Genomic DNA, 22,907 nt, shown 5'->3' on the forward strand with positions numbered 1-22,907 from the left:
AAAAAAAAAAAAAAAAAAAAAAAAAAAAAAAAAAAAAATCTAAACTTGGAGTGGTGATGCGTACTTATAATCCCAGCTACCTGGGAGGCATAGAACTAAAAAACAGGCCAGCCTAGGCCAACAAAGTGAAACCTTGTGAAGAAAAAAAAATGTGTAGTTGTATCCAGCAGAACAAACTGAGTGAACTTACGCTACAATTTAAAAACATTTTTATGCATCCTTAAAACCTTCAAATCTGACAGTATCTTTATTTGTCATGAAGTTATTAAGACATCATTTTTGAAAATCACATAAAAGAGGCCTGGGCATTTAGCTCAGTGGTTCCAATGCCTGCCTCCCAAGGGCAAGGTCCCAAGTTTGAGCCCCAGTACCAAAAACAAAAAACAAAAAACAAAAAACAAAAAAAACACCTCATAGAAGAATCAGAATCACTATTAATTCCCTAAAAAATAATATAGCAGATAATAAATATCAACAGCTATAGTAGAATAAAACTAAATCTGAGGGAAGTTAATGGAATCAAACACTTTATACTACTATCTAGTTTTAGGACATTGCAAAAGTATATATTTATCAATTTTATTTTTATTTTTATTTATTTTTTTGGTACCAGGAATCAAACTCGGGTCCTTGCACTTGTGAGGCAGGTGCCGGAACCACTAAGCTAAGTCCCTGGCCCTATATTTATCAATTTTAATTTTTGAAAATATGCAGTGAGTAGAAATGTGAAATCAAGTATGGAATGAAGTATCATCAAATAAAACAGTATTAACCACGAAGAGCAATTACTAAAACCAGCGATTATTTAAAGCACAGGATATACTTGCTTTTCTGGAAGTGCAAAGAGAAATTCCAACAAACATGCACAGGAGCTGGACATTTAGGCGGAAATGCCATCATAACTGGATCATTCTTTATCTTGCATAACTACATGATTACTCTTTTTGTTTAGGTCTTTGTTCACATCTCAACCAGATGGGTCTGCTATATTACTATATTTAGTAAGAGCTCCAAAAGCACTCTAATTTTTTTCTTGCTATATGCCATGTACATATTTTTCTGTATCACCTAAGTATAAACTCTATCAAGGCAGGTATTATGCCTTATTTACTTCCTTTTTTTGGTTTGTTTGTTATGCTTTTTGAGACAAGATCTTGATACATAGTTCAGGCTGGCTTTGAATTCACTATGTAGCCACGGCTGGTCTTGAACTTGTAGCAACCATCCTGCCTCAGCCTCCCAAGTTCTGGGATTACAGGTGTGCACCACCACGCCCAGTACTGCCTTATTCACTTCTGTACCTGGCAAATTTAACCCCCAGTACAGCCCCTAGTAAGTTAAGAAAAAGGACCACAGCCCTTATTACCTGATGATGGTACACCCACCAAGCACTAGTGATAATTCGCGCATCCCAAGCAGCACTGTAGCAAAGCGCCATGGTGCCTGCCTCAGTCAGCGTCCGCGGAGGGATGGGTTCTCCTGTAACAACAAGTCTGTGCTTCAGTACTCAAGTGTAGACTTCTGGAGAGCAAGATGTGAAAGCATTTGGTAACAACTGCCTCAATCATCTTGTATTTTTTTTTTGTACTGGGGATCAAACTTAGGACCTTGCAATTTTAAGGCAGGCGACGGCACCACTGAGTTAAATCCCTGACCCAATCATCTTGTATTTTAAATACTCATACCACCTTCTATTTCAGTATTATAAAAAGTTACCATTTTTATTAAAATATATTTACACAATAAGCTTTTACACTTGATCTTAGGCAAAAGGCCGAGAAGCAATACACGATAAGCTTTTAAAGGACCTATGTAAATAAAACAAATCTATCTTCTCATTTATAGCAATGATTCTCACTTCATTCCAGAAAGTATAATTTAGGAAAAATATAAAGACCTAACCAAAGAAGATGAAGTTTATTAATCTTTTCAAAGAACCAAGTTTGGTTTTGTTGATTCTGTCTATTCTTTTCCTATTTGTTTCACTTATTTCTACTCTAATCTTTATTATTTCTTCCTCCTAGCTTTGAGTTTTCCTTTTCTAGTTCTTAAAATGCAAAGTTACCCGCACCTACCTGGCAAGCGCAAGGTCCCGAGTTCAATCCCCAGTACCAAAAGAAAAAAGAAAAAAAAAAAAAAAGATGCAAAGTTACTGATCTGTTTCTTTTTAATAGACATTTACAAAAAAATTAGACATTTAGTTATAAATCTTCCTCAAAGCAATGCTTTAGCTGCATTTCATAAGTTTTGATACATTCATTCATCATCTCAAAATATTTTCTGATCTCCTCTTTGAGGCATTGCTTATTTATGAGTGTGTGGTTTAATTTCCATATATTTATGAATTTTCCAAATTTTCTTTCAAAACTGGTTTCTAATTTTGCCCATTAAGATCATAAAACTTACTTTGTATGCTATCTTAAGTTTAATGAGCTTTGTTTTGTAGTCTATCCCAGTGTTCCATGTGCACTTGAGAAAAAGTATTTTGCTAGATGTTGGTTAGATTTAGTTGGTGTATAGCATCATTCAAGTCTTCTATTTCCTTGCTGATCTGTGTCTAATTACTCTATCCATGACTAAAAGCTGAATGTTGAAATTTCCAAATATTGTAGACTTGTCTATTTCTCACCTCAACGCTGTCTACCTGTGCTTCATATATTGTAGGGCTCTACTGCCAAAGGCATAAAGTCTATAATTGCTACACCTTCTTCGTGGAATACCATTTTATCATTATATCCTTTATTCTAAAATACTAAAAATATTTTAAGAAAAGTAACAAATTCTGAATAATAGAAATATATTACCTGTTGGGTTCTTAATTACACAGCTAGTAGCTCCATGAAGATCAGCATGTACATAAATATCTCCTTAAATAAAGACATAAAAAATAATACTTTAAGTCTTTGTTTTTCTATCTTCTTTTTTTTTTTTTTTGTGAGAAATGGTGTCACTATGTTACCCGGGCTGGTGTAGAATGGCTGGGCTTGAGACCCTCTTGCCTCAGCCTCCCAAATAGCTGCAGTTATAAGCATGCACATAAGAATCAGTATCTAATATTGAGATACATGATATATCTAATCATTTAAGAGAAAAAATTTCAAAGCACAAGTGTGGTGGCACACAATGCTACAAATTACACAAGAAGCTGAGGCAGGAGGAGTACAAGTTTGAGGACAGCTTGGGTAACTCAGCAAGATTCTGTCTCAAAATAGAACTTTTTTTTTTTTTGGTACCGGGGATTAAACTTGGGACCACATGCTTGCAAGGCAGTGGCATAACCACTGAGCTAAATCCCTGGCCCTCAAAATAAAACTTAAAAATGGTCTAGGGATATAACTCAGGAAATCCTTGCCTACCACGCGTGCAGGCCTGTAAAAAAAAAAAAAAAAAAAAAAAAGTTTTAGAAGTTTAACCTTACCTACCTGATGTCAAATATCTTTTCACAATCATTTCATTTTGTTGTTGATCTCGCCCGCCTATAATCAGATAGTTCTCTGAGCTGATGAACCACAGAAATTTCTCAAACCTATCAAGTTGAAAGAAAATAAAATGAACACTTTTTCTTTACAGCTGCTTGAATTCACATTCTATTTACAAACGAAACAAAACAGGAAGCTATCCTGCCTGTGTGAGATAGGACAACTTGATGCTTTATACTTTTAAAAGTATCAAACTGACTTTTACAAGAATCTGTAATACAAGATACTCTTTTTTTTTTTGGTACCAGGGATCGAACTTGGGACCTTGTGCTTGCAAGGCAGGCGACAGAACCACTGAGCTAAATCCCCAGGAAGAAAACAGCCATTTTTTTTTTTTGGTACCGGGGATCGAACTCGGGTCCTTGCACTTGCAAGGCAGGCAGCACAACCACTGAGCTAAATTCCCGGCCCCTGTAATACAAGATACTCTTAAAGCAGTATTGGAAGAAATTAAACTCTATGTTTAAAAAAAGGATTTCCTTAATGCATATAGAACAGGCTTCTTAAACTCAAGGGTAACTTAATAATGAAATACACAAAGCAAAAATACAAAAAGTCAAAGGGTCCTTAGGTTTAGTTTTCTTTAAGTGGGGCACCAAGTGGGCTTTAGACACTTGGTAAAAAAAGAAAACTATTATTCCTGCTCTGTCCTCAATTAAACAACATAATTAGTGTTTATATCGATGATAGTCTTTATACATTTTTATACAAAAGGCCAAAATTTGGCTTCAGAAGAGTAAAATTTGCAACTTTTCTCAAGAAAGTGGGATTTTGTAATTAATACTATCAGGATGAAAGTATATGCATTTATATGACACTTGGAAAACAACACACAAAGAAATGAATATGAATAAATGAGCATGAATATGTGCTATATTATGACAATAGAGATAATCTGTGGCTTAATTTATAATTTTAAAAGCCTCTGGATATAGATGGAAGATTGCACAGATATTAAACCAAACTCCCTCTGGGACTCCAATGTGTAACAGGAAATGGATTTTATTACTATTTGCTAATTGATTGTGATTGGGTAATACATACTCATGATTTAAAATTTTTAAGGATCATATAAAATACACCGAGAAATCCAGCATCTCTACAGTTCCCACCACAAGAGGGAGCTCTATAAGAGGGAGCTAAAGTGATTAGCTGCCTGTAACCCTCTCTAGCTTGTGTACACAAAGACTAATGCATTTATTCTAACTTTTCAATTTTTTAGACATATTACATACTGTTCTGCATACTACTTTCTTTTTCTACTTAAAAATGTATCTTCCTCATTGCTGAATAGATGCATTATACTTATTTAATTAACTACTGCACTACTGACAGTAAAGAGAGATCTAAAAAGATAAGCAGAGGGCTGGGGATTTAGCTCTGCCACCTGCCTCGAAAACACAAAGACCCCAGTTCAATCCCTAATACCAAAAAAAACCTAAAAAAACACCAAAAAACAAAGATAAGCAGAGAACTGACCGACAATTTTGAAACCATCCTTGTACAGGGATATAGCCAGGGATTTAGCTCAGTGGTTCTGCTGCCTGCCTCGCAAGCACAAGGACCTGAGTTCGATCCCTGGTACCATAAATACATACATATATACATACATACATACATACATACATAAAAGGGATATAGAACAAGGCAACAAAGAAGATATTACGGAAGGCAAAAAAGAATACAAAGAACAAGTGGAAAAAATAGAAAGCAAATATTAAGAAGGACAGATATAAGCCCAAAGATATCAAGATATCAGATATAACACAACAGTGTACTAAATGCCCACTTAAAAGGCAAAGACTGACACACTGGAAAGCAATTACAACACACACACACACACACACACACACACACACACACACACACCCCCTTTAAAAAAATACAACTATGGAAATGCAGAAATACAAAAGCATAAAAAGATATGCCGTGTAAGCATTAATCAAAGGCAAGCTAGGTATAACATGTGACAAGGAAAAAAGTAATTATAAGTTAGCAGAATATTTTATTAAAGTTGAGGAAAGGCTCTTTTCATCAGGAAGACTTAACTGTTCCATACTGATATCACTTACATAGCCTCATATACGTGAAGCAAAAAAAGTAGGTAAAACAAGAAATGGATAAATCCACAATGATATTAAAAAGCTCTGGTCAGGTGTGTGTGGTCCTGCACACCTGTAATCCCAGCATTCCGGAGGCTGAGGCAGGAAGATTGTGGCAAGTCAGAAGCTAGCATGGGCAACATAGTGAGCTCAAGGCCAGTCAGAACTATATAGTAAGACCTGGTCTCAAAAAGAAAAAAAGTTAAATTTTGCAAAATTCTTGCCAATACATTTCAAAGTTTAGACAAAGTCTCACAAGAACAATGCTTACTGAAACTAGAAGATCTAAGTAGTCCTAGTTACTAAAAATTTAAATCTATGGTCGGGGATTTAGCTCAGTGGTTCTGCTGCATGCCTTACAAGAGCAAGGACCCGAGTTTGATCCCCGGTACCAAAAAAAAAAAATTTAATCTATAATAAAATAATTCCCAAAAGAAAACTCCAAGACTATACAGTTTCAAAGGTGAATTCCATCAAATATTTAAGGACAATTAAAGAGGAACATGTTCCACCTTGTGATGTGAGACAATATGACCTTGATTACCAATATCTGAGAAGAACCTTACAAGAGCTGAAAATCACAGGCCATCCTATTCATCAATAGAGATGTCACAGAAGAGGGTGAAGGCATAAATACAACAACATTTTGATAAATGGCAAACAGACAAGTGATCAGACTCAAGCTGTATCCTAAACTGATAGTAGAAAAACACAAGAAACAACTCAATTTATAATGTCTAACTCACAAACACTTCAGAAATGGCAACACAAGTACTTAAGGAAACAGGGTTTAAAATGGGGTGAGAAAACAACGAAACAAAAAACTACCCGGATGAATCTCAAAAACAAATGGAGCAGCAAAAAAAACAAAACAAAACAGCCGGGAGTGGTGGCCCACATCTGTAATCCCAGCACTTGGGAGGCCAAAGGAGGACTGCTGCAAGTTTGAGGCCAGCCTGGGCTACATAGTAAGTTCCGGGCAAAACTGAACTGCAAAGAGAGACCCTGCCTCGAAAAAAAAAAACAAGGGCTGGGGACTTAGCTCAGTGGTTCCACCACCTGTGTCAAAAGCACAAGGTTCTGAGTTCAATCCCCAGTACCAAAAAAAAAAAAAAAAAAAAAAAAAAACTGGAAGTTTCCAAATTAAAAAAACCCAGTGTAATACAGTAAATAGCCTCACCCACCTGTACTATTATGAAATTCTTGAACTCTAGTAGGAGGAAAAAAAACAGAAGAGGGGATATATAAGCATCTACTGTGTAAGGCAAAAACAAGCTGCATATAAAATATCAACTCTGAAAATGACCTTAGAAGCTGGAGCTTAGCTCAGTGGTAGAGCACTTCCCTAGCATGTGAGTCTCTGGGTTTAACCACAGCAATGCAAAAAAGAAAAATACTGAAAGAAGACCAGACAGAATGGTGCACACCCGTAATACCACTGAGAGGCTGAGGCAGGAGGATCAAAGTCAGACCAAGCCTGGGCAACTTAGCAAGAACCTGTCTCATAATAAAAAAATAATAAAGGGCTAGGGATGTAGCTTGATGGGAAGGTCCTGGGTTCCATTTCCAGTGCCATACTCCCTCTCTCTCTCTCTCTCTCTCTCTCTCTCTCTCTCTCTCTCTCTCTCTCACACACACACACACACACACACACACACACACACACACACACACACACGCAAACACACAGAAAGATGCTTAGAAAGCACCAATCTAAAATAAAGTTGGTCAGAAAGCTCTGAGAGAGATTTCTGCCTCCAGAAAGGTGATAATACTTAGTGAATTCCAATGTGTTTGAAACACAAGATAATTTGGAGATTAGTGATTAAGAATGGAGGGCCAGGGATTTGGCTCAGTGGCACCGTGCCTGAGTTCAATCCTTGGTACCAAAAAAAAAAAAAAATAATAAAAAAATTTAAATGGCAGATTAACTCCAGGAAAGACAAATAACTGAGCAAGGAAAGAAAAGAAAACAAAATACTGTTATGGCTCAACTGTGACTAAAATTAAAATATTCATAACCATGTTACAAACGACAAAAATCACAATCTAAATATTCACAACAATGTTTCAAATTTGACAAGAATCAGTCCATAACTTGTGTGTATATAACAAAAGAAGAAACAAAGTGAAATCCTCATTTTCCATAGGGAGGACAACAGACTAAAACAAAAATTAAGCAGCAGCATTATAAGCATATCATAAAGATAAATGAAGGAAAATATCAAAAGAATCATTTAAAGTAGCTAAAAGTGCTTTCCAAAAAAAAAAGATCAATCAGGAAAGAATCCAATGATCTCCACGCACAAGGACCCATTGTTAAACTAGTCAAGTACAGTGTCATCACAGTCCTCCCACTGTCTGCTTTATCCTTGGGATTAAAAAGTAACTTTCCCAGCTCCATGTGTTATGTTCACAACATAAAAGAAATAAAAGCCTTGGTTCACTGTGTCTCCTTACTGCAGTATGTAACACCATCACTAGAGTAGACAGTGTATGTTTACAATCACGGGAAAAGATCACAAATAAAGAATTCTATTAAAAAAAAGTGCTTTCCATGAGAACACAGGCAATGGGATCAGGGAGGCACAAGTGCAGGGATACTGTCTTTTTGGGGGGCGTAGTGGTGGGGTCACTGGTTTTGTAATAAGCTTGTAAAGCAGCTTGACTTTCTAAACAATGTACATATATAATTTTAGCAAAATCAAAAACCTAAATTTTAAGTGCTGGCAATTTAGCTCAGTGGTGCTGCTGCCTGCCTTGAAAGCACAAGGTCCTGAGTTCAATCCCCAGTACAAAAACAAACAAATAAACAAAAAACTAAATTTTAAAAAGGTAAAACACTTACCAATATACTTTTCTTGCTTTTTGAATAGAGGTAACTGTTTGAACTTCTTTTAATGTTTGCTTTGTTTTCTTTTCTGCTGATTTGAATGCCTATTTATGAGAAAATAAACAATTTGTTTAGAATATGTGTAAAAAACACCAAAACAAACATTAGCTTTTAAAATGTCAGAAAACGGTACTAGTAAAAAGTAATGAAAAAATCTTGTGCCTCAAATATTAACTTACCAAAGATTTACCATATGCAAATATTTGTCCCAGACCTAAAAATTAAGAACCATCCTGTTCATTTACTAGATTCTCAGTGCCTATCATGTGACAGATGCTAGGCTAGATATGGGGATATAATAGTGAACAAGACTGACAAAGCCCCCACCCCACTGGGTTCTAGAAGAGACAAATGTATAATCATTCAAATAAACATCATAAATGCTTGAAAAAATACTATGACAGTACAAAAGGATTCCATTTATGCCGGACTATAGTCAAAGAAGGAATCTCTGAGAAAATAGCCCTTAAACCAAAGCATAAAAAAAAACCAATGAAGTTATCAAAGAGTAAGAAAAGTACTATAAGCACAAAGAAAGACCAGCAAGAACTAATCCAACAGCAAAATGTCAAGAAATAAGGTTGCAGTAAGTAGAGAGCCAAGTCATTAAGGCTACCCATTTAACTGAAGTGCGTGCCTATTCTGTTTCAGGCATATTCTAGGGATCAGGACCAGCAATGAACAAAACAAAAATGAATGGATGAATTTTTTTTTTTTTTCTTGAGACAGGATCTCATCCAGGTAGCATCAAACTCATGATCTTCCTGTCTCAGCTGGTGCTGGGATTATAGACCTGCACCACCACACCCAGCAAACCATTAAAATTTTGAGGGAAAGCATTCCAGGCAGAAAGAATAGTAAGAAAAGGTCCTCAGAGGACAGCAATGCAGCATGGTTTTAGAACAGCTATGACTCCAGTGCATCCAGAAAAAGTGTGCAAAAGAAGGAATGCAGGTGACAAGGTCAGAAGGAATGCAGGTGACGAGACAGGCTGCTGTGGCCAGAAGAAGGGCTTGGAATTGTATTAAGGTGGGAAGCTTCTGGAAGACTGTGAGTAGAGAATGGACTTCACTTGTGATTTGAAAGCTTCACTATGGATGTTATGTGAACAGGCTACAGCAGGAAGAAGCAGGAGATCCAATAAGAGAATGATATGGTCTGGGTGAATACAGAGATGACAATGACCTGACTGTTGAAAACAGAAATATGGCCAGACTGGTTAGCCTTTAAAGAAGCAAAACGATCTGCTGACAGATTGGATATGGTTTGAAGAATTCAGGATACCTCCAAAATGTGAGCAGAGAATGAAGGTGTTATTTGCTGAGATGGAAAATGGGAGATGGAGCAAGTTTGGGGAAGAAAACAAGTACGAAAATACACACACTTAATTAGAAAGTTTCATTTTAAACATAAAAATTGATTAAGATAATTAAAGCAGGCAAAAATAACATTCACTCTAATAAATACTAAGTACCTTCTCAGCAGCTTCAACGGTCTTTTGTGTTTTCTTAGCAGCGTATCTCTTGTGATCATAATACCTAAAAATAAATCTCAATTTGAGTAAATCCTTATTCTTTAGTTATTTCTAATTTTACAGACTGTTCAATCACAGAGGACAAAGTTGCATTGTGCACAAAACTAAATTTTACAAAAGCTATTTCAGGGGCCGGGGATTTAGCTCAGCAGCACCATGCCTGAGTTCGATCCCCATTATGGGGCAAGGGGTGGGCTAAATTTCACCAAAAGTAGTATTTGCAGGTAAAATAACAACTGTTCTTAATATCTTTAATACCTTTACTGACTCATGCAAATATCTTACCTAAACTTTGTACTTAAATAACTTACTTTTTAGCATTGGCATATGCTGACAAGCTGAGATCAACATCAACAAGCAGTGGCTTATTTTTCTGAGGCTTCTGCAGCTGTTTATTCTTTTTCTTTTTCTTTTTCTCTTTTGGTGGTTCTGTTTCATTTTTCTCAACACTGACGTCACCATCAACATCATCATCTTCCTCCTCTGATAATAAGTATGGATTTCTATTAAAAATATTCAATAGTATTTCACTAATGTCAATGACATCTTAAATTTTAAATTTTTTTGTCAATGAAATTATAAATGGTTCATAACACTATACTTCTTTTTGAGACAGGGTCTCACTATGCAGTTCAGGGTAGCTTTGAACTTGTATACGTGGCTCAGGCCGGCCTTGAACTCATGGTGATTCTCCTGCCTCAGCCTCCTCAGTGCTAAGATTATCAGGTATGCACCACCATGCCTAGCTGAGTACTGTTCTTTAGAGTTTCATTATTTATTGCAGTGTAATTATTTTTCCTATTTCTCTGAGAATAAATTTCCAAATATAAAGTTTTTAAATACAGTGAACTATTGAATAACAAACACAAATGCTAACTACTTAACCAAGAATCAAACTTACCTTAGCAGCATTGTAACATGATTTGTTTGCAGTTTTAATTCTTTTATTGCACTTGCAACAGGGTCTCCTTGAGCTTGGGCTTCCTTCACAATGACCCCGATTTCTGTCCAGTCTATCTGATTGGCTAAAGCACTTCGAACCACCTGAATGGCTCTGTCCACAATCTGTAGGTTCATCTCTATGAGCTCGCCTTTCAGTTTATCTATTTCCTTAAGAGAAAAACAGACACACTGACTATAATGCCATTTGAGGTTATCATTTTTCAAAAGCATCTGAAAAAGCTAAACACAGTACCTGAGCCTGCTGAAGAGCTTCTAATCTGTTTTCATGATCCTTTCGGACATTATCTAATTTCTTCAATGCTTGTTTTTCCTTTGGGCAAGAAAACACATTATTTTAAAACCTAGATTTCTCCTGCCTTTTGGTACCCTCTCTTCTATCTTTTTTTGGTATTGTGGTACTGGAGATAGAACTTGGGACCTCACACTTGCCAGGCAGGTGGTGGAACCACTGAGCTAAATCCCTGCCCTCTCCTATCTTCTAAAACTCACTACCCTGACTCTACCTCACCCACTCCCTGTTATCAGTAGCTAAAGTTCCTCCCACAGTCGGCTTTCCTCAGCCTGTCACACTAGAAAATGCTTCATTCTCTGTCTGTATACCTTTCTGATTACATGTTACATTAATGTAAGATAGGCCCCTAACTCCTTGGCATTAATGAAACAAGCAGAATTCAAGACTTTTTTTCTTATGGCATAAAAGTAAGTTTTGGTGAAACAATTTTTATAGGGGGTAAATTGCCAAACATATTATTTTATTGTTACTTTTAATTTTATTGGCATTATTTCCAGTATTTTATAGAACAACCCCACACACACCAAATGAACAACAGCCAGGCATGGTGGCACATGCCTGTAATTCCAGCAGTCAGTAGGCTGAGGCAAAAATACTGCTAGATAGAATCCAGCTTCAGCATAGCAAGACCCAGCCTGCACATAAGAAATAAAGACATGGGGATATAGCTCAGTGAAAAAGCCCTCATTCACTCCTCATTACCACAAAACAAAACCAACGAACCAACAAAAAAAGTTCATGATGGTTACCTGACCTTTGTATACCACTTTCTCATATGTGCCTTAACATTCCAAGGCCACCGATGTGGAGACATTCCCTAACATTAGTAATAGCATCACCAGTTAATGAATATTTAAATACTGGAGGAGGGCCAGGGATTTAGCTCAGTGGTTCCACCACCCACCTCACAAATACAAGTTCGCAAGTTCAATCCCCAGTACCCAAAAAAAACAAAAACAAAAACTAAAACATTAACAAAAATTAAATCATATGAATGGTGACTATTAAAAGAACTTAACCAAGCACTGTGCCACATACTTGTATGTGTGCTGCTGAAGCTGAGCCAGGAGAATCATTAATAATTTGAGGATACATTGAGCAATATAGAGTTCAAGGCCAGCCTGAACTATACAGAAATATCTTGTCTCAAAAAACAAAACAAGGGATTTAGCTCAGTGGTTCTGCCGCCTGCCTTACAAGCACAAGGTCCCAAGTTTGATCCCCAGTACAAAAAAACAAAAACAAAAACAAAAAAACCCTAAAATGATTACCAAAATAAAGCACAGGCACAAGCTGAGTATGTATAGACTTTACCATTTGTGTATCCTTAACCTGAAAATCTGAAACTTTTTGAGCACCAATGATGTTAAAAAAAAGAGTTTCAGATTTGACAGCACTTCAGATTTTTAGATTAGAGATGCGCAACCAGTATTCTGTTTTTAGTATATGTGCTGCTGAAGCCAGCACCCCAGCCTGTATTCTGACGTACACAAAACCACGGGAATCAGTGTTATGGCTAAGCTATTTTTACAAGCCAAACTACTACCGCCATGTTATGTAATTCATTTAACTACCTGCTTTGAAACTATACTGTTAACCAGAGATGGTGGCAAATTTATAGACCTTCTGCATAGAAGGCTCAGGCAGGAGGATCACAAGTCACAATTTACACAGTAAACTGCTGTCTTCAGCCTGGGCAATTTAATAACTTGGCAAGACCCTGCTTCATAAACAAAAATTTAAAAACGTAAGAGAGGCTGAGGATGTAGCCCAATGTGAAGGCTCTGGGCACAATTGTTAGTACCACCAAAAACAAAAACAAAAACAAAACAGCTGAAGGGAAGAGGGTACAAAGATCCCTACTATTTGAAATTTTTGCTTACACATTTTAAGATTTTATTATTTTTGAAAATCCAAACTAAGAGTGACTGTTGTCAATTTGTGAAATTATTCTGTAACAAATGCTCTAACTGGTCAAATGGGCTAGAAAAATAATGCATATTAAATCTTTCTTACAGAGTCATGATATACAGAAAACATATTAAAGGTCCACTTTTAAAGTTTTTTAAAACTTAAAAAAAGTATGACTGATTAAAACCTTAAAGAAAAAACTTTTTTCCCTTTTCTTGCCCATTTAAAATCTGCCTAGAACAATATTCTCATAAATACCATGTTGGAGAAGTTTTTAGTTGCTTTAATAAAGCAAACCATACTGGGGTATATAAATGACAGGTCTCACCTCATTTTTATTCTCCCCGCCCTTTTGTTTGTTTGTTTTTTGGTACCAGGGATTGAACTCAGGAGATTGTACTTGCAAGGCAGGTGCGTTGCCACTGAGCTAAATCCCCGGCACTGTTTATTTGTTTTTTGAGATAAGGTTTTGCTGTGTACTTCAGGCTTGTCTTAAACTCACTATGTAGCCCAGGCTGTCCTCAAACACACAGCAATCCTCCTACCTCAGCCTCCCAAGTTCTGGGATTACAGGCATGTGCCACCATGCCCAGCTATTTCCCTTTTCTGAGTGTATCTGACAAATGGATGGAATAAATGAGGACATACTTTACCACAAGGGGACCTCCCCTGGACCTCTATTATAAACCAAGAGATCAGAGAGTTCCCATACCTCTTCCCTCACTACTTCTGAGAGGCTGCTCATTCCTAAAAGAACGCATCATTGTTATGGTTGTGTCTAGACGTCCCTGCAAAACCACGCTTTTCAGAGTAAATGGATCTAGAGTGTGTGATGCTGGGACTGATTCATGGCGCAGTGCTAAGGTTAAGGATGCTGGGATTAAGGGTGTGATAAAATATAAGGGACAGAAAGAGAGCTTCCATTATTGCTGCTGGTTGCTTGCTTGCTACTGCTGTCTTCTGCCTGTCATGAACTGTTTCTCCTCTGTAACACCGCTTTGCTGTGGAGTCAGCCAACTATGAGTTGAAACCTCCACAAACTAAGCCAAATAAACCTCTCCTCCCTTAACCTGTGGGTATTGTCTATTTTGTTTTAGCAATGAAAAAAGTAACTAAGACAATCAACTACCCATCAAACCATTCTAAGACTAGCCGGTTTAATATAAGTTTTTAATGATACCATACCTGCTGTAAAGCTTTTAAATCAATTTTCTGACCTTCTATCTTCGAATAAAATTCATCCACGGCCTTATTTTAAAAAAGAGAGAAATTTGCTGTAAAAAAAATATGATCTCTGCTTCAATTTGCATACACAGAATGTAGTAGTCTACTTGTTTCATAATGCCACTCAAAGAACTTGAACAGATTTCCAACATATTTATTATATAGCTAAACAGTATCAAAAATCAAATTTCAGGGCCAGGGATTTAGCTCAATGGCACCGCACCTGCCTTGCAAGTGAAATGTCCTGAGACAGATCCCTGCTACCAGAAAAAAAAAAAAAAATCAAATTTTAGCCAGGAATCACAATGTCTATAATCCCAGCACTCAGAGGCTGAAGCAGGAGGATCACTGCAAGTTCAAGGCCAGGCTGGGCTACATAGTAAGTCCAAAGCCAGCCTGAACTACATAGCGAGACCCTGTCTCAAAAGGAAAAAAATATTAAAAATTTTCAAAATCAAGTTACATCGAAGTCTTTGGTGCTTCATTTTGAAATAAAGTGGCAACAACTCTTTCCAGAAGCTGTGTATGTAAGTCTACTGCCCTCCAATGCCCAGATTCATAGTGACAAAGAATATTTTCAATTTCTTAATGAAAGCAAACTGATAGAAACTTAACAATGCATACGATTTTGATGCTAGCTATCTGATTAAAAAACAGAAACAGAAAACCCACCTTGTCAAATGATTCAAATTCTATATATGGACATTGAGAATGTTGGGAAAACAAGAAAGGATGAAATTCCTCATACCTGTAAAATATATTTATTACATCACATTCAAGAACATTAATAAATACCCAAAGCAAATTGACACATGCCTACATGCTTACGTGAGTATGACTTCAACTGGTTTATCTATTTCCAGGCGTGGTTTTATTTCTCTTTTCTGGATGATATACCCCTACAAAAATCCAATGTTAAAATCATTTTTGTTCATAATTAACAAAGATCTATTCTCCATGTCTGATACTAATTTTATTTTTTATTATTTTTTTAATTTTATTTTTTATAAGTAAAGAAATACCTGGAATAGAGAAGGAAAACATAATTTTTAAAATGTCTCATAGAGGACTATAAATCACCCAATTTTTAAAAACTGAGGGCAAATTAAAATATGATTGTCTAAAATCAATTCAAGAAGGGGCCAGCGATTTGGCTCAGTGGTTTCACTGCCTGCCTTTCAAGCATAAGGGCCCGAGTTTGATCCCTGGCACCAAATAAATAACTAAGTAAATAAAATTCAAGAAGACATTCCTAATCCTCAACTTTTCTGAAATGCTGACAATGACTTACATTGTACTTTCTTTAAAAAAATAAGAAACAAGGGCTGGGGGAATAGTATAGTGGTAGAACACTAGCCTGGTATGTGTCAGGTGCTGGGTCTAATTCTCAGCACCAGCACTTCAAAAAACGAGGTGGGGGCAGGCCGGGGATTTAGCTCAGTGGTTCTGCTGCCTGCCTCCCAAGCACTAGGTCCCGAGTTCGATCCCCAGTACCAAAAAAAAACAAGAGCCAGGGATGGTGGTGCATACCCATAATCCCAGCACTTGGGAAGCTGAGGCAGGAGCATCACATCACCATGAGTTCAAACCCAGCCTGGGTTTCATAGCGAGTTCAAGGCCAGCCTGAACTATAAATCAAGAACTTGTCTCAAAACAAAACAAATAAAAATTACAAGCCAACAATAATTTTGAAAAAAGAAAGAGAAAAACAACCCTGAGGCTGGAGATATACCTCAATAGTATTTAGCATGCATAAGGCCTTCGGTTTAGCCAGGAATGGTGGTACACGCCTATGATCCCAGCACTCAGGAGGTAGAGACAGGAAGAACACCACAAGTCTGAGGCTAGCTGGAGCTAGTGAACTCAAGGCCAGCATGAACTACATGGCAAGACCCTGTTTCAAAAAAACAAAACAAGGGCAGGGATTTAGCTCAGTAGTACCAGGCTTGCCTAGAAAGTGCAAGATCTTGAGTTTGATTCCCAGTATGGTGGCGGGGCAGACAGGTTGGGACTCTCAGCTCAAAAAAGCAAAACAAAACAAAAAAGCAAGGCCTTGGGTTCATTCTATAGAACCAAAAATTAAAAACCAAACCAAACCAAACCCTAAAAGCTACTACTCTGGAATAAGAATATTACAGGTACAAATTTTCCAAATTAGAAAAATTAAATGTATACACATTGATCCTCTAATGAACACTAATTTGTGCAAGTCTGAATAAACTACAACAATACGCAGTAAGTACACATGGTGCTACCTTTCCACTGAAGCTGGACGCTGTTTTCATATAGTCTTCTGCCTTCTGTATACAAACAAGCACTTTTTCAATATCTGAGAATAAAAAAATGAAGTTCCAATCAAGTGTCAATTAAACATTCTTAACCATGCAGAAAAACAGAAAAATATGAAATAATATAAAGTGCTCAAGAAAAATATTTTTTCAGGTCCCTAATTGGTTTACATAACGGCCAGCCTATTACTGAATCATCTATCTTTCCTTTCATAAAAGCCACTTTATTCATAAATTAAATTCCCACATATATTTGCACCCACTCTGGATTCTTTATCTATTGCTTCTCTAAAAGATTACCAGATTTTTTGTTTGTTTTTTGCAATAGTGGGGATTGAACCCAGACTCTCATGAAACATAGGCAAGTGTTCTTGTTCTGGTTCCACCTTGCAAGCACAAGATTAGGAGTTCGATCCCCACTACCAAAAAAAAAAAAAAGAAAGAAAAAGAAAAAGATAGGCAAGTGTTTAGCACTGAGCTACATCCTTGGCCCTTTTTATTATTTCTATTTTTGTTATTCTGCTTATTGGGGATTAAACACACAGCATCATAAAAAACTAATTCAATCATACAACCACACCAAAGTAGTACAAAATTCAAATGCATGAAACAACACTGTTTCCTAACAGCACTCCATGTCCTAAGTCCAAAGGGTAATAATTCAACTCCTCAGAATTACAACCACCCCAAGAGCAGTAACCAGTGCAAAAATTTAGAGGATGGAAAAGAAAATATTCTGAAGTCAAAAGGTATGAAGGCAGATGAAGAGATTGAACTGTAGGGGCCGGGGATTAGTTCAGTGGCGCTGCTGCCTGCCTCAAAAGCACATGATCCTGAGTTTGATCCCCGGTAAAAGAGACTGAATTGTACGTTACTAGCGATAAAGCTCCATACTAGAGTAGACACACCAGGAATGCCCACAGGTATAGGATACTCATAGGTCCAATGTGTTTAAATGTAAAAACTACCTATTATTATTATTTGATTAGAAATTAACAATTTTTTTAAAGGGGGAAAGGTTTATTTGGCTTGTAGTTCATAGAGGTTTCAGTACAAGTTGGCTAGCTCCAAGGCAGTGGCACATGGCAGAAGGGCATCGCAGAGGAGAAACAGTTCAGGGCAGCAAAACTAACAAAGAGGAGACAAGCTTCTTTCTGACCCTTATGTTTCCAGGCTACTGGGATTAGGGCAGTGCCAAGCCACCAGTGGACTGATTTAGTAATCACATACTCTTAATCCCAGCATCACACACTCTAGATTTAGCCACCGTTGGGAAAAAAAAAAAAAAAAAAAGCCCTACCTACAACTGCATGAGGCTTTGGGGAACATCTAAACACAAGCCATAACATCATTCCTCTTGCCCCCCCCAAAAACTCATGCACATCCCTTATGCAAAAAAGCATTTAGTCCATCTCCAAGAATTACCAAAGTCCTAACAGTTTCAGCATTGCTGAAAAGTCCAAGTACAAAGTCTCCTCAGATTTAAGGCAAACTCTTAGCTGCAAGCCCAGTTCATAGAGGTCTCAGTCCATAGTTGGCTGGTTCCAAGGCAGAGTAGCACAAAGAGGGGTGTTGCAGAGGAGAAATAGTTCATGACATCAAAAGCAATAAATAAATTCACAATTTTTTTTCTTTATTGGTGCATTAAATTCACAACTTTAAAAAAAGGAATAAATGGGGGTTTGGGGTATAGTTCAGTGGCAGAGTGTTTGCTAAAATATTTAAGGCCCTGGGTTTGATCCCCAGCACCACACACAAAAAAAAGGAAACAAGTGGAAATGGGCAAAAAAAACTTGCACTATGAAGACGTACCTTTGCTTTCAAGTTTTTCATCCACTTTGACATTGCCAGAGAATCCATTTTCTATGAGACAGTGCTCAATGAGAGCTGGTCCATAGGCTACAAAAGCAGAGGAAGTTGTTTTTAGTATTTTCCTATAAAACTGAATATTAAAAATATATGAAAAAAATGTATGTTTATAGTCCCACAAGAATGATGTACTAAAAAAACACAGCTAGTGAAAATAAAGTAAGTTTGCTTATTTTGAATTATTAAAAAAACTGAAGTAGTTTCAGACATTTGAGATAATAAACAGAGTAATCAGTGCATGTTATAGGCATTTAATGGCACTTACCACTTATGAAAAAAAGAATATAGCAAGGCATGGTAGCTCATGACTATAATCCTAGCACTCTGGGAGGCTGAGGCCAGAAGATAGTAAATTTAAGCCTAACTTATGCAACCAACTCAGCAACCTAGACTGTTTCAAAAACAACAGCAACAACAAAAATACACACACACACACACACACACACACACACACACACACGCAGTAGCTCAGTGCAAAGGCACCAGGTTCAATCCCCATTCCATTAAAAAAAAAAAATAAAAAAAAGACATGAGGGTTTTATTCCTGGAATACAAGTTTGTTTGTCAGTGATTGGTGTATCAATTAAAAAATGAGCAAGAAGCACCAGGCATGGTGGCGCTCGCCTGTAATCCCAGCACTTGGGAGGCTGAGGCAGGAGGATCACTGTGAGTTCGAGACCAGCCTGGGCTACATAGTGAGTTCCAGGTCAGTCTCAACTATATAGTGAGACCCTGTCTCAAAAAAAACAAACAAAACAAAACAAAAAATATGAACAAGAGACCTTAATAACCATTTCTCAAAAGAATACAAATGGTCAAGAAGTGTATTTTTAAAAAAGCACTCATCCCTACTAATCATCAGGAAAATAAAAGTCAAATCTAGAATAAAATATCATGTCAATCTAGTATAAGAATGAGTATTATCAAAAAGAATAAAGATATATGTACTGGTAGGGATGTGGAAAAAAAACTGGTTTCTCAGAATACTACAGTTAACACTGAAGTACTTAACATACTCTGCACAGCTTTTTTTTTTTTTGGTACCGGGGATCGAACTTGGGTCCTTGCGCTTGCAAGGCAGGCCACTGAACCGCTGAGCTAAATCCCCAGACTCTCTGCACAGCTTTTAAATAAAATCTGATACAAAAAGTTCAAACTTTATGTGGTATAATCTCTTAGGGTTGGGGATGTAGCTCAATGGCAGGCCACCATCCAGGAGGCCCTGGGTTTAATCCTTAGTACCAAAGCCGAAACAAAACAAAAAACTTTTGCCTTCTTGAAAACAAATTCTTACTTAAGAGATAATTTAAAAATCTTTGTTCAAAATTTCAACCAGAACAATAGCTATGTTTCTAGGAAAAAAAAACATTATCTTGCACACATTTCATCACTATATGTGGGATTACTCACGAAGCAATGGGTTAAGAACTCTCTTCAGTAACTCTCCCTTAGGTGCACTGGCTATTACTTCAGTTAATCTGTGAAAAAAATTGGCACCTCTCACTATCATATATTTAATAAACCTGACACCAGCGTTCATTCACACTACTTTCATCTGCATCAATGTCACCTCAACTTTAGAATCCCCTGAAATATAACACAAATTAGTCCCTTTTATAGGAGAAAATGGGTCATAAAACTAACTTATTCAAGATTAGTAGGTGCCTGGACCAGGGATTTGGCTCAGGGGCACCACGGCTGCCTGGCAAGCACAAGGTCCTGAGTTCCATCCCCAGTACCAAGAAAAAAAAGATTAGTAGGGTCCTGAACAGCAGCCTGGGACTTCAATCCAGGTTTTCTAAGAGAAATCAGTAATTTTTGAACTAAGTCACAAACCTTAGTATCAATGTGCCCACATGAGTGACATGAGACACATTTTTATATAAAAGTTAAATGGCATTTGTGATTAGTGCCGTATCTTAACATCCGAATAACATCTGAACTAGCCCTACCTAGTTACATTTAATAAAAACTCTTCCCTGCTCTTAAACTCAGGACCTGAACACTGGGCTACATCCTCAGTCTGCACTCTCACCCTTTTGAGACAGGCTCTCAGTAAGTAACTGAATTGCCAAGGCTGTGCTTGAATTTGTGATCCTCCTGCCTCCATCTCCCAGAGTACTAGATTACAGTCATGCACCACCATACCTGGCTCAAGAACTCTTACTCCTGTGGATCAGTGTGGTCCCGATTAGCTGCATCAGCATTACCGGAGAACGTGATAGAAATGCAAATTCCTGGGCCTTACACTAGACCAATTAAATTAGCAAAGACAGCCAATCTACAGCTTAGCAAGCCCTTCAGGTAATTCTGATACATGCTTAACTTTGAAGACTTCTACTGTACACTACTGTCAGCAGGGCCTTCATTATCACCTTAACTTATCCTACTTTTCAAGTAAGCCATAATTTCTATCTGCCTTTGCACTCTGCCCAAGATACAATATCTGTCTTCTCAGAGAACAACTAAAGTGTCCCCTCACTTTACCCAAAATATCATAAACATAAGAAGTAACCCAAAGCTTTGTTAAAGACAAAACAAAATGAAATGAAACACATTTTCAGCCAGGCATGGTGGCATATGCCTGTATTCCCAGCACTCAGAAGGATGAGGTAAGAGGATTGCCAAAAGTCTGAAGCCAGTATGAGGTATATAGTGAGTTTAAGGCCAGAATGAACGGATATAATGAGACCCTGTCTGAAAAAAATAAACAAGGGCTGGGGATTTAGCTTAGTGGTGCTGCACCTGCCTCACAAGCCCAAGGTCCTGAGTTCAATCTCTAATACCAGAAAAAAGAAAAAAAGAAAGTAAATAAATAACCAATCAATCCACCAACCAACCACATTTTCTACCCCCAAATAAGGTTGAATTGTTTATTTCAAGCAGTCTAAATCTGTTACCCAACTAAACAAAATATTTATGACAGTTTTTCATATTCTGAAGTATGACCTATTTAACTTTTTAAAACAGAATGAAATGAGTTTATAAACAGAAGGTGTTACCTTTCCAAAGTAAGCAAAGGTTCAGCAGCTCTAGCATGATCCACTGGATAGCGTTCACGAACAGCAAATTTAACATCATCTGTCTCATCAGTTCGAAACCTTAGGATATTTAAAATCAAGTACTCATAATCTGTAAGAACAATGTTTCCCTGCAATAGAATAAAATACAATTTAATGTTTTCCTAAATCAGTCCTCAAACTTGAAAAAGTGAAAAAGAAGGCCGGGTGTGTTGCACATGCCTGCAATCTCAGCTACTAGCGAGGCTGAGGTAAGAGGATAGTGAGTTAGAAGGTAGCTGGGGTAACACACTGATACTTCACCTCAAAAAGAAAAAAGATGTAGTTAAAACCACAAAAATGAAATTATAAAACAAAAAGCACCAGAGTTATATCAAGTGCTCCTTGTAGCTGCCTGGCCCAGACTGTGAAATCACATAGATAAATTCTGAAGACACTGTTTGAAACACTGAAGGAAGCTAGAGTGACTTTAAGCTTGGTGTCTGAGTATACTGAAGTTACTACCAGGTAACAGAAGGACGGCAATCTAGTAACACCTTGATAATTGCCACCTGAGCTTACTTAGATTCCCATGAGGCAGGATGCAAACACTGGCTTATTAAGAGAAACAGAACAGGTGGCTTCCAGAAGGCAAGCAAAGAATTATCCTATTTTCACCTGCAACCAAGCTATCTCTTTTTTGGGGGGAATGGGGGTCTAGGGTCTCACTATGTTGCTGCAGCTGCTCTCAAACCTGTGGGATCACTCAATTCTCCTGCCTCAGCCTCATGAGAGCTGGAACTTCATGCACATACTACCAAGCTAGGCTGCAATTCATCTTTTAATAGTTTTGGCCTGGCATGATGGCGCACTGTAGTCCCAGCATTTGGGAGCTTTAGGCAGGACTGCCAAGAGTTCAATGTCATCCTGGGTTGCAAAGTGAGTTCAGGGCCAGGCTGAACTACAAAGTGAAACCCTGTCTCAAAACAACAAGAAGAGAAAAGAAAATAATGCTCATGTTTAAATATTTAAGCTGAGCATGGTAGCATATGCCTATAATGACAGCACTTAGGAGGATGAGGCAGAAGGACCACTATGAGTTCAAGGCCAGCCTGAGCTATATAACCAGAGCCTGTCTCAAAAACAAACAAACAGAAATTAATTTAGAAAATAGCAAGACAGAAAAACTACTGTGAAAGTGGATAGCTTATGTAGGCTATAAAATAAATTATGTGCTAAACATTTAGAATTAAAGACCTAACTTCAGGCATAGTATGGTGGTGCACACCTGTAAATTTAGTGCTGGGAAGGCTGAGGTAATAGGATTATGAGATTGAGGCCAGCTTGGGTCAC

At 37.4% G+C, this 22,907-nt stretch overlaps 1 protein-coding gene across 3 annotated transcripts in view; it reads right to left on the reverse strand.

Annotated features, from left to right (window-relative positions):
- The window catches only part of Nemf (nuclear export mediator factor), a 50,847-nt gene that overhangs the window by 22,233 nt on the left and 5,707 nt on the right, over positions 1–22,907 (reverse strand). For all 3 annotated transcript variants that reach the window (XM_010632593.3, XM_010632591.3, XM_033765165.1), the window contains 15 exons: positions 21,558–21,706; positions 19,966–20,033; positions 18,499–18,585; positions 16,654–16,727; positions 15,227–15,297; positions 15,071–15,146; positions 14,360–14,422; positions 11,204–11,281; positions 10,910–11,118; positions 10,320–10,511; positions 9,949–10,012; positions 8,430–8,518; positions 3,423–3,526; positions 2,805–2,867; positions 1,367–1,479 (listed from right to left, as the gene is read on the reverse strand). In XM_010632593.3, the coding sequence (XP_010630895.1) occupies positions 1,367–1,479; positions 2,805–2,867; positions 3,423–3,526; positions 8,430–8,518; positions 9,949–10,012; positions 10,320–10,511; positions 10,910–11,118; positions 11,204–11,281; positions 14,360–14,422; positions 15,071–15,146; positions 15,227–15,297; positions 16,654–16,727; positions 18,499–18,585; positions 19,966–20,033; positions 21,558–21,706 (1,500 nt within the window). The remainder of the gene's footprint in view (positions 1–1,366; positions 1,480–2,804; positions 2,868–3,422; positions 3,527–8,429; positions 8,519–9,948; positions 10,013–10,319; positions 10,512–10,909; positions 11,119–11,203; positions 11,282–14,359; positions 14,423–15,070; positions 15,147–15,226; positions 15,298–16,653; positions 16,728–18,498; positions 18,586–19,965; positions 20,034–21,557; positions 21,707–22,907) is intronic.

The sequence above is a fragment of the Fukomys damarensis genome, unplaced genomic scaffold (assembly GCF_012274545.1).
Source record: "Fukomys damarensis isolate Sample0158 unplaced genomic scaffold, DMR_v1.0_HiC HiC_scaffold_17, whole genome shotgun sequence".
NCBI classification, from domain to species: domain Eukaryota; kingdom Metazoa; phylum Chordata; class Mammalia; order Rodentia; family Bathyergidae; genus Fukomys; species Fukomys damarensis.